Raw genomic sequence first — 12342 nt, 5'->3', positions numbered from 1 at the left:
CTAGAGAATGCTTTTAATAAAGTAATATAGTACTTCACAGTCAACTCTATCCACCCATTTTCATGATCCAATATTGGCTGGGTATTTCAAAATTTTATATTCCTTCTCCCTTCATTTATGGTTGTATTTCTACTTAATATTCACTTGCTCTTTACATGTTTTTATATGCCCTTTATAACCATTGGTTTTTGGTAGAAACTAGTATAAGCATCATTGTAATCATATCAAACGCTATTAGACACTGTAAATTTTATTTCTAAATTCCATGTTTGTAAAAATGTACCCAGAACTATATCAAAACAGTTCACAAAAACATCTTATTACTAGCTGTACATGTGTGCTACTGGACATTAAGCACTCAGGTGTCACATATAGCATTTTCCAGCAAGTCTGGTGCCACTCCGAGCATTTCTAAGGTAAAGTCTTTAGTGCTTGAGATGTCTGCAGTGTCAGAGGTAATGTGGAGGTTGGCTGACAAAATGGATGGCAAAGAGGAGGTGGAAGATGCTACAGCTCTGACAATGTGTGCTTCCTCGTGGAAGTTGATGATGACAGTGGCTTGAAAAAATTATGAGAATTTGGGCTGCAAAATCCTACGGAGTGACATTACTGCATGGGAGATGTCAGACTTGCACCAGCATGCCCTGGATAATTCAAACTTCAGTTCAAATTATAAAAAGTTGTTGAAAAATTCAAACTGGGCCTGAAACAGGTGATATCTTAAGTTCTAATGATACAGGTTCAAATTAGAGACAGTTTAGTGTAAGTGAAAAAACAAAATGTTCGCATACATATAGCAGAATTACTGACATTGTACAATAACGACTCACTGGTATAAATAATCCATGTTATATAACTTTTATGTTATTCAACAACTATGTACACTATAACATATTTTTATACTATCTAAATCAGAAATGTACCTACAAAGACTAAAATTCTTAAAATTCAAACATCAGTATGCCATTTGTGTTGAGTAGACAAGAAACTAAACAACCTGAGTACTGTGCCCTGGTGGTCATGCAAGGCAACACACTACATCATGACAAAGCTATGGGAGTTTACATTTAGCTGGGAGCTATCAACCCAAATTGGAGCTACATCCAGAAACTGAGAAGGAGGGGGGTTTCCAAATTACAACCAAGTCCTTCCCAGCCAATGTTTACTTAAACAAAAAATATAAGAGTTTGGTACAGTATAGCAAAAATAACAATAATAATAATAATTATGATAATTTATTCCCTCTATATATCCAAAGGATTCTTCCCATTTACAAGGTAACAAACCATAGCATGTACCAACCCTTCACCCATTTCTTTCACTTTCAAAAATTTCTTAGCTCCTTGTGGATGATGGGCCATATCACCCCACACCCTCATTCCTGGGTTAGAAACAATGCAGCAAGACATGGCACCTCCTCAGTGGGGCACAAGAATCACAGCTGGTTTACTCCCACCACTTTATCTATACAGTACTACCTCTCATTAATGGACTAAAAGGGGGGTAACGGTGTCCATTGATGTGAATAATTTGTTTATTTGGAGTGGTTCTTGGGTGGCATAGTGATTGCACGCACTAAACAACAGCACCAAAAACACCTCAAACACAGCTAATTAACATCCATTAATGAGAGGTAGTACTGTATGGGAACCCTCCCTCTTCATTCCCTTATGAGTAAATAGAAAAGGCAAGGGCCTCATCATGTCAGTTGATCATCCATTCACAACCATTCTCCACTCAAACCTATCTCTTCCCTGATCAACACACATGCCCCTTTCATCCCATTCTCAGTCTTTCCCTCAAGTTTACTTCATCCACCTCTGCTTTCCACACTTTTTTGCTAGTCTTTCTTTACTCATTCTTTTCACTCAAACCATCCCCGCATCCCTTGATCCCTTATCTGCTAGCTCCCTTTCGACCCATGCTTGCCTATCATATTTCTCAAACTCGTCTCAAATACATTTAAATTTCTTATTTCTGCCATCTTTACAAGTCTCTGCCCCATACAGTGCCATTGGCCAAATCACCCCTTCATATAGTCTTCCATTTGAGTCCATTCCTTGATACTTATTGCTCATGACACTTTTCATACTATTTGCTTCCCTCACTCTAGTTTACCTCCAACTAAATGAAGTAAGGAGGGAGGGGTGGTGAATAGGAGTGGAGTATGTGAGGATGAAATAGGTGGGAGTGGATTTATGCCTTTGACTTTGGCTACCTCCTTTGTAAGTGGGAAAAAAGCCCTTGTTATATCTATGTATGTATGTAAGCAAATAAATCAAATGAACAATCACCACTTCAAAACAAAAGGCTACCATTCTACCACCTGATCACTTTTCATCATAGTCCCCTAGGTTTCGAATTAAAAAAGTATGCAATTGAACATGACAAAAGTACCAGAGGTATTCTAGGGCACTAGCAACCATTACTTTATTACAAGACAGTAACTAAATTGGTTAAGTCTGTACATACAATGAGTATGCTATCTACATGCACAAAATACAAGTTCCATGAAGAACTGCTTTAAAAAAAATTCTACTGCAATAAAATTATTACATTTTTAAATCATTGTAAAACAGGGATGCATTTTAAACATGTGTGCGTGTTATAGGCCAGTAAATATGGTACATGTATATACTAATGGTCCTTTGACATAGTCATATACTACATTCTACTTGGGCAATCTGCAGTATAACAATTCAACAGTAATAAAAGTATTTCAGAATATGCCTGTTTTATCAGTTCCAATAAAATTCTTTTCACCATTCATCAACAAAGATTAAACATATATATATACATTTATATGGAGGACCATTTATTACAGAGAACACATTTCTATACTGATGTAATTTCACCAAGAGTGTAGACAATGGTTTGTAGTCAACACTCCTGGGTAAAATTCTGTATTGAAGGTGATGAGGAGTCTATGCCAGGAGGCACATAGCTGCAACTAAAGCCTCATCTTTGCCCTATGTGCTTGGACTGTTGGGGCAAGTCACTGCTGGGAATCAGAAAAAGAATGTAGGACTCGAACCTACAATTAAGTGAATGCAAGACCAGCACACAAGCAAGTAGTTAATGAGAATTAACATACTTCACTTGAAGTCACTGTAGAGTAATGATTTCCCAAAAGGAAGCTACAATGTACTCCAATATCATATTACAGCAGGCTACATCATCATTCTCACACTTTCCATGATGGAACAACCCAACAGTGACTGAAGATTTTAATCTTCCTTTAAAAGAGAATGCTGATCACTTTCAACTTCTACTATTATGCCTTTCTACTAGCCTCCTTAAAAAATTTCCTTTATCACCTATATAACTACATCTCTCTGATGCAATATTGTCCTCAAGGATAAAAATTTTATTTGTCACCAATGAAATACATTCCAAGAGAAAAAGTAAAACAACATTTATCTACTGTACTCTGGTTTCCAAATACAATATATGCTCTGACATCTGTGTTAACATTGTTTTAGGTAATTCTCAACTAATTTTTGCTAACATGTAATTTGTGTTTATTAAACCACAGCTTCATTTCTTTTCTTGAGACTGAAACATCTCTTGGATGTCGGCAAGGGACTTCTCAATTTGTCGAGCAAATCGTTGAGAGTTCTGTGGGAAGACAATACAAAAGTAATATAACAACTACTTCTCTATTGAAGTGAATTGAATATAATAAACACTGGTAAGAACATAATTCTACAGTAATAACAATAATAATTATTGCTTCCTCAGGGAATAGTATTGGGTATCTGAACCAAATTCAATGAGATGGATTTCAGAAAGTCATCTCACAACTACATATCTTCAAAACCCATCAACACCTTTATGTCCATCTGGAAGTACAGTACAGCCCTATGGAGCTGAAACTTGGTCTCCAGACTGGGCCCAACTTTATACATACATGCATTATATATATATATATATATATATATATATATATATATATATATATATATATATATATATATTATATATATACATGCATTATATATATATATATATATATATATATATATATATATATACATATATATATATATATATATATATATATATATATATATTATATATATATATATATATATATATATTATATATATATATATATATATATATATATATATATATATGTTGTGTGTGTGTGAATAAATCACAAAAACATGCGATTCACAAAATGTGTAATAAAACCACTTGGAAGATGAAATGAAAGGTGATTGAACGTTTTCGTCTATCTAACACATTTTCAAAGGAAAATGTATTTATTAGACGAAAACATTCGGTCACCTTTCATTTTATCTTCCAAATGGTTTTATTACACATATATATATATATATACATATACACACACACACACACACAATAAAAAGGAAATACTTAAACTACATCAAGGTAACAGAGAATATACAGATGTAGAAATGGCAGATATTATGAACAAATGTTCCAAATCTGTATTCACCAAAGAAAATGAAAATCTACACAACTGTGATCAAAGGAATGAAGTAAGATTTCCTCCAATGAAGAAATTAAACATTACTCAGAATGAAATAAGGAATCAAATATTAAACCTTGATAACAACAAATCACATGGCCTGGACAGAGTTGCAAACTGGATTCTAAAGGAATGTATAGATGAACTAAGAGGAAAAATATACAAAATTATAGGCCAGTGTTCCTAACGAGTGCAATAGTTAAAATTTGTGAGAGAATCATCATAGAAAGATGATCAAAATATCTGGAGAACAATGTACAGAACCCAGGGCGATTTGGATTCAGACAGGGAAGATCATGTACCACTAATTTGATTTGTTTCTATTCAAGATAGGATTTGATAAGGTACCACACAAAATTACTATATAAACTGGAAATAATAGGAGGCATAAATGGAAAACTATTGAATTGGATGATTTCCTACATGGAAGAAAAATGAGAGTAGTGCTCAGAGACAAATATTCAAAATGGGAAGAAATGAGTAGTGGTGTCCCACAGGGATCAGTACTAGCTCCAATAATGTTTGCTATATATGTGAATGACATGGACAAAAGTATTGAATGTTACATGAACTTTTTTGCGGATGATGCAAAGTTATTAAAGAGAATAAACTCCGAAATAGACTGTGACTCATTACAGAGTGATCTGAACAAAGTCTCAGTGATGGGAAGTAGAATTCTAACATCAAGAAATGCAGTATAATCGAATTTGAGAAAAGCAAGAAGAGAATATCAGGACAGTATAAAATTGACAGAAAAGAAGTAAAGAAAGTAAATTCTGAAAGGGACCTAGGAGTAATCATCACCAAAGACATGTCGCCAGATATGAATAAAATAGTTGGAGAAACATACAATTTGTTGAGATCAATAAAGGTGGCCTTTAAATACCTGGATAAGGAAATGATTAAGAAAATATTACAAACACTGATAAGGCCAAAACTAGAATATGCAGTGCTGATATGGCCACCCAGTACAAAAAATATAAGAAAATTAAAAAGAATACAAAGAGCAATGACAAAGATGGCCCCAACACTTTCAAACCTGACATATGAACAAAGACTGGCCAAACTGGAATTGCCGACCCTGGAACAAAGAAGAGAATGAGGGGACCTACTAACCATCTACAGAATTATGAAAGGAAAAGAAGGCCTTGATAGAGAGGATAGGGAGGGAAAGGTAGTTGCAGTGGGAAGTGCTAAGAAAATGACCGTGATGAATGAGGACATGCAATTAAACCCAAAAAGGACAACTACAGAGACCTGAAAAAGAACAGCTTCCTACACAGAGTGATAGATATATGGAACAAATTGGATGAAAAAATAGTGTGTGCAAACACAATACAAGAATTTAAGAACAAACTTGATCTTGCGAGATACAAAAACGGGTCACCACGAGCATAGCTCCCCTTCCCGTAAAATACAACTAGGTAAATACACACAACCCTTTATATGAAATTCTGAAACCTATACAAAACTCAGTAAGAATCCTTTACAGTTTGTGAACAGTGATTTTAATTGTAGTATAAAAAGTTTTTGAAAGGATATGGCCAATTAATCAAACTTTCTACTATATCCCCTTCTTTGCCATACATGTATGAGTTGATTAAAACTCACATGCCTGGTTATCCTGTTAGACCCATCCTTCCACCAGGTCCATTACTTACCAAATTTCAAAATGGCTTGTTTCTATTTTGAACCCTTTGGGAGGTATCATTTCCTATTCACATGTCAAAAATAGTGAGCACCTCATTAGTACGCTTAATGAACTAGCCATTAACTATTTTTGGTTTGTTAGTTATGACATTACTTCTCTCTTCACTTCTGTTCCAGTTTTGAATTAATTATTGTACCTAAACATGATATGCCACTACCAGCCAAAACCATTATTGAGTTGACCAAGTTGTGTATTGTTAATGCAAAATTAATTTTTAATGATGGAAACTACAAACATTTTGAATGTCAATGGGGAATCCATTATCTCCATTACTTGGCAACTTATACATGGAATTCTTTGAGAGAATTATTGTCCAAGATTCTTTCCCATAAAGTGGTGTAAAAGCGACATGTGGATGATATTTTGTGATATGGCTGGTTGATCACAATTTAAACTCTTTCCTTACCAAGTTGAATGATTTGGTCCCATTCATCAAATATACCACTGAGACAGAAATAGAAGTGGAAAACATACTAATATTCTGTCTTATGTTCATTACTACTTGGCTCATCATGAAAAAACTAAGCTTTCTGTTTTCAGTTCTATGTTCCTCAGAGCATACAGAATCTGCAGTCCTGAATTTCTGAATGATGAGCTGAGCAAGATATATAGCATAGCATCAGATCTGAAATATCTGAAGCATTTCATAGACTGATCCCACAATATGGCCATCAAGTCTTACCACAACAGTGAAAAGGGGACACAGCTGTTTTGTAAAAAGAACCTCTTGGTATTTTTTCATGAGAGTATGGTAAGACTACCAAAAATTCTCTAGGAATTTAATATAAATGTGGTATATAAATGTGAAAGAGGATAGGGAGGGAAAGGTAGTTGCAGTGGGAAGTGCTAAGAAAATGACCGTGATGAATGAGGAAAATGGAGGAGAAATAAGGAAGGATGAGGTGAAGGCAGTTGTTAAGATGATGAAAGCAGGTAAGGCACCTGGTCTGGATGGATGCCATGCAGAATGTCTGAAAAAAGGAGGTACAGTGATGGTGGACTGGCTGGTGAGGTTATTTAATGTTTGTTTAAGAGAGGGTAGAGTGCTGGAGGACTGGAGGAGTGACTGTATAGTTCCACTTTACAAGGGAAAAGGGGACAAGTGTGATTGTAGTAGTTTTAGAGGGATTAGCTTGTTAAGTGTAGTTGGGAAGGCTTATGGGAGGACCTTGATTGAGAGGATTAGGAGAGGAACAGAGGGAGTAATTGGTGAGGAACAGTGTGGATTTAGGACAGGTAGAGGTTGCGTAGATCAGATTTTTGTGGTAAGACATATGCGAGAAAGCTATAGGAAAAGGTATGGATGTTTTTTGGGCTTTTATGGATCTGGAAAAGGCTTATGACAGGGTAGACAGGAAGGCACTGTGGGAGGTTTTGCAGATATACAGGATAGGATGAAAGCTTTTAGGAGCAGTCAAGAGTTTTTACGAGAGTAGTAGAGTGTGTGTCAGGATTAAAAATGGAGTGAGTGGTTTGAGGTAAAGGTGGGAATTCATCAGGGATGTGTTATGTCACCCTGGCTGTTCAACTTATACATGGATGGGGTGGTGCGAGAGGTAAATGCAAAGGTGGTGGGTCAGGGATTGGAGATGGTTAAAGAAAAAAGAGAAAAGTGGGAGATAAGCCAGCTGTTGTTTGCTGGCACTGCGCTTGTAGCAGGATCAGAGAAGGGATTGAGGAAGTTAGTGACAGAGTTTGGGAGAGTGTGTGAAAGATTGAAATTGAAGTTAAATGTGGGTAAAAGTAAGGTGAAGAGATGTACAAGGGGTGAGAGTGGCAGCAGACTGGAAGTGAGCATGAAGAGAGAGAGACTGGAGGAAGTGGATAGTACTAGATACTTGGGTGTGGATGTGGCAGGAAAGGGAGGAGTGGTGGTAGAGGTAGAATGTAGATTGAGAGAAGCGAGTAAATGTCTTGGGGAATTAAAAAGTGTAATGAGAAATAGATATTTGGGAATGGATGCTAAGAGGAGGTTGTATGAAAGATTGTGCCAATAGCACTGTATGGGGCAGAAACATGGAACATGAGAGAGGAAGAGAGAAGGAGTTTGAATGTGTTTGAGATGAGGTGTCTGAGAAGTATGACAGGGGTTATTAGGCTGGAAAGAGTGAGAAATGAGGAGGTGAGGAGGAGAATGGGGGTGGTAAGGGAGTTGGGAGATAGGGTGGATGAAAGAGTGTTGGGATGGTTTGGACACATGGAAAGAATGAGTGAAGAAAGACTAGTAAAAGAGGTGTGGAAGGTTGAAGTGGAGGGAGTGAACATGAGGGGGCGACCTAGGATGAGATGGATGGATGGGGTAAAAGGGGCCTTGGGGAAGTGGGGGATGTCTGTTGAGAAAGGACAGGAGAGGACAGAAGACAGGGGTGAATGGAGAATGGTTGTATATGGATGATGTTGTGATGCATGAGATGGAATGGGTGGGGGATGGGGGATGAGGTAGTATGTGTGAGAAAAGTTTGACACAGCCCAAAGGGATTTCTTCCCGTCTCCTCCTTTTCTGCATGGGGTGACAGAGAGAGGGGGTCGCCCATTTTAATGAAGCGGCCTTGCTGTGGATGTGGTGTTTTGCGACATTGCTTCTGACCCAGGGCAGTGGACAAGATGCAGGGATGACCCGTCTTGACACAAGATAAGAGGGAGGATAGAGGGTGGAGGGGAGTGGAGTGTATTAGGGATGGAATGGGAGGGAATGGTTTTTATGCCATTGTTTTTTGGCTACCTCCCATGTAAGGGGGAAAAAGCCTATGGTATATGTATGTATTTAAGAATAAAGGTACTGTTAAAAACATCCTTGTAAAAAATTCACTGTATGTACTGAAGGCTGTGTATTTACCTAGTTGTATCTTGTGGGAGGAGAGCTATGCTTGTAGTGACTCGCTGTTGTATCTTTCCACACCCAGTTATTTCTTAAAGCCATGTATAGTTTTGGCACTCACTGTTTCCTCTTTCATTTTGTTCCAGATATCTATTACTGTGTGGAAAGCTATTCTTTTTCAGATTTCTTCTGTAACTGTCCTTCTTTAGTTTCTTCTCATGTCCTCTTGTAGCTCTTCTGTCCCATTTTAGTAGGTCATCCCCATCAAGAATTTCCATCCCTTTCATAATTATGTAAATGGTTATCAAATTACCTCTTTCTCTTCTTTGTGCAAGGGTTGGTAAATCTACTTTGTCCAATCTTTGTTCATATGTCAAATTGCAAATTGTAGGTGCCATCTTTGTCATTGCTCTTTGAATTCTTTCTAGTTCTCTATTTTTTTTTTTTTTTTTTGTACTAGGTGTCCATAGAGATACTGTGTATTCCAATTTTGGTCTTACCAATATAACTTGTATTTTCTTTACCATCTCTTCATCCATGTAGTCAAAGGCCACTTTCACTGATCTTAACAAGTTAAAAGTTTCTCTAATTTGTTGACTTGTTAACTTTTTTACTTCCTTTGTACCAATTTTATATTTACCCAAGATTCTATTTTTGCTTTTTCCAAATTCCATTATACTGCATTTCTTAATGTTAAAATTCACTTCGCTCTTTTGACTCCATTTCCAGACTTTGTCCAGGTCTTCTTGAAAAGATTTGCAATCTTCCTCTGTACTTATTCTCTTTAATAATTTCGCATCATCTGCAAAGAAGTTCATATAAAATTCTACGTCTTCATCCATGTCATTTATATAAATAGCAAACATTATTGGAGCCAATACAGAGCCTTGGGGGACTCCGCTTATCATATCTTCCTAATTTGAGTTCTTGTCTCTAAGAACCACCATCATTTTTCTTCCATTCAAGAAATGTTTCATCCATTCCAATAATTTTCCTTGTATTCCACCTATTGTTTCAATTTTTCTTGGTAGCTTTTTATGTGGTACCTTGCAAAAGCCTTTTCTAAGTCCAAGAAAGCACAATCTGCCCATCCATCTCTTTCTTGTACTATTTCTATTAATCTTGAGTAAAAGTGTACTATGTTTGTTGTACATGATCTTCCACTTCTAAATTCAAATTGTCTAGGTTTTAGTATATTATTCTCTTCCAAGTGTTTAATCCATTTATTTTTAATAACTTTTTTGCATACCTTTGCAATCGTGCTTGTAAGGGATACCAGTCTATAATTTGTTTTTTGGCTACCTCCCTTGTGATGATGATTGATGATGCCTTTGGTATATTTATGGTAGAGTTCTTTCATTAATTTAATATTTTCTCTTCTTGCACTGCAATGGTTGGTGGTAAGATAAAGGCTACACCATATTTTCTTTTACCATCCATTCCTTTGTAAATTAGCTGGTAACTGTTGTGAATTACTTTTGTTCCCTCCAAGAATTCTGGTTTCACATATTTCCATAATATCTGTTTCTGTCAGTCATCATATCTACAACTTCCAATTTATCATTCATTGTAGTGGCAATGATGGTTGCTATTCATGTATTCCTTAAAAGAAGTCCAGCGTCATTCTGTGATTGTTGCCGTGCAGTCTGTCCATTCCGAGGCATCTGTGTTGCTTGAGCTGTGGAGAAAGACCACAAGCTAGCTAGGCCTGTCGTGGTCTACCGCTGTCTTAGAGTTACACAGGGAGCACTACGTGAAGTGACAGTGTAATTGAGTGCTTTGGTGTTATGTTCTGAAGTGAAAGTTCCAATAATGTGCATTCATGTCTCCCATAACTTTAATAGTATTTCCACATAAGTCTACAGGGGTGAATGGAGAATGGTTGTATATGGATGATGTGATTGCATGAGGTGGAATGGGCGGGTGGATGGGGGGTGAGGTAGTATGTGTGAGCAAAATTTGACGCAGCCCGAAGGGATTTCTCCCCGTCTTCTCCTTTTATGTAATGGAGGGACGGAGAGAAGGTCGCCGATTTAATGAAGCGGCCTTGCTGTGGATGTGCTGTGTCTTGCGACACTGCTTCTGACCCAGGGCAGTGGACAAGGTGCAGGGATGACCCGTCATTCAGGAGGTGCTAAGATAAGAGGGAGGGTGGAGGGGTGTGGAGTGTATTCAGGGATGGAATGGGTGGGAATGATTTTATGCCTTTTTCTTTTTGGTTACCCCCCTTGTAAGGGGGAAAAAGCCTTGGTATATGTATGTATTTTGTATGTATAAGTCTACGGTAGTGAATGGTGGGATGATGAAGTGAAGAAGGTGGTTGATGAGAAGTGTGCATTTAGGGATGAATTTCTAAGGTAGACAGCGGAGAGATTATTCTAAAATCCATCTCACAAGAACACCACATGTACTGTAGGTACCAATCATGGCTTTCCCATCTATTTAGGTCAAGCACTAGATTCAGACAACAGAGAAAACTTCTTTATGATGTATAAACAATTCATGGGGACCAATGACAGGCACCTAATGGTGGTAGTTCTGCTAGATGGATGGCAGAATCATCTCCCTGTTGCCCAGTTTTGAAACCCATCAACCTCCTCACTTCTACGTAGATGTGTAGCTCTACGAGGACGACACTTGGTCTCCAGAGCTCCTCCAAAGCATTTCTCTATCAACTTGAAATATATTTCTTCTACCTTATCACATTGAGAGCTTCCCTCTCCTTAATACTTTCAGCCAAAGACATAAAAACAGTTTCACACTAATACAACACAACAGTCCAAAGTTTCTTCCAACAGAGATCTATGGGAAGGACAGAAGACTACTGTCAATACTTTCTTCCAATGAGACTGATTTCCAATAATTAAACAATCATACTTATACACTTACAGTTTCTGGAGAACTTATTTTGCTAGAGATGTGGAAGAAAAGTGTGTCTTCTCCTGCAATAATATAGGAGACTCCATATCCATCATCAGCTACAGGACCAAACCCACCACCTGCACTTATGCACTCTGGGTTTTTCGCCAAGTCCATCTTTGTTGTCTGGCCATGAGGTGTCTGGGATGTGCTTAAACGCCAGGGCTCAGACAGCACCTCCTAAATGGAATAAAGGTTTAAATTTTCAATATCTTGGAGAGAGAGAGAGAAAAAAAAAAAAAAAAAAAAAAAAAAAAAAAAAAATTTAAATTTAAAATAGATAAACGAGTAAACGAAGTATTCATAACTCAGAAGGACTAAGATCTATGTTGTAATCAATAATTTCAAATTGTATGAACTACAAGGAAATTAAATCATACAAAAATTAATCAAGAA

General features: G+C 37.0%; 1 protein-coding gene across 1 annotated transcript; it reads right to left on the bottom strand.

Annotated features, from left to right (window-relative positions):
• Window positions 1–234: 234 nt before the first annotated feature.
• Window positions 235–12126, bottom strand: whd (carnitine O-palmitoyltransferase whd; the record flags this gene model as incomplete). Its single annotated transcript, XM_076194245.1, is given in 2 exon segments — window positions 235–3618; window positions 11917–12126. Coding segments are annotated over 2 exon segments (291 nt in total), but the record flags the coding sequence as incomplete, so codon positions are not given.
• Window positions 12127–12342: the final 216 nt, after the last annotated feature.

The sequence above is a fragment of the Oratosquilla oratoria genome, chromosome 12 (genome assembly GCF_046742065.1).
Source record: "Oratosquilla oratoria isolate Oo_2021 chromosome 12, ASM4674206v1, whole genome shotgun sequence".
Classification (NCBI taxonomy): domain Eukaryota; kingdom Metazoa; phylum Arthropoda; class Malacostraca; order Stomatopoda; family Squillidae; genus Oratosquilla; species Oratosquilla oratoria.
Note: the sequence above shows the minus strand (reverse complement) of the source record. Positions and strands in the feature narration are given on the sequence as shown.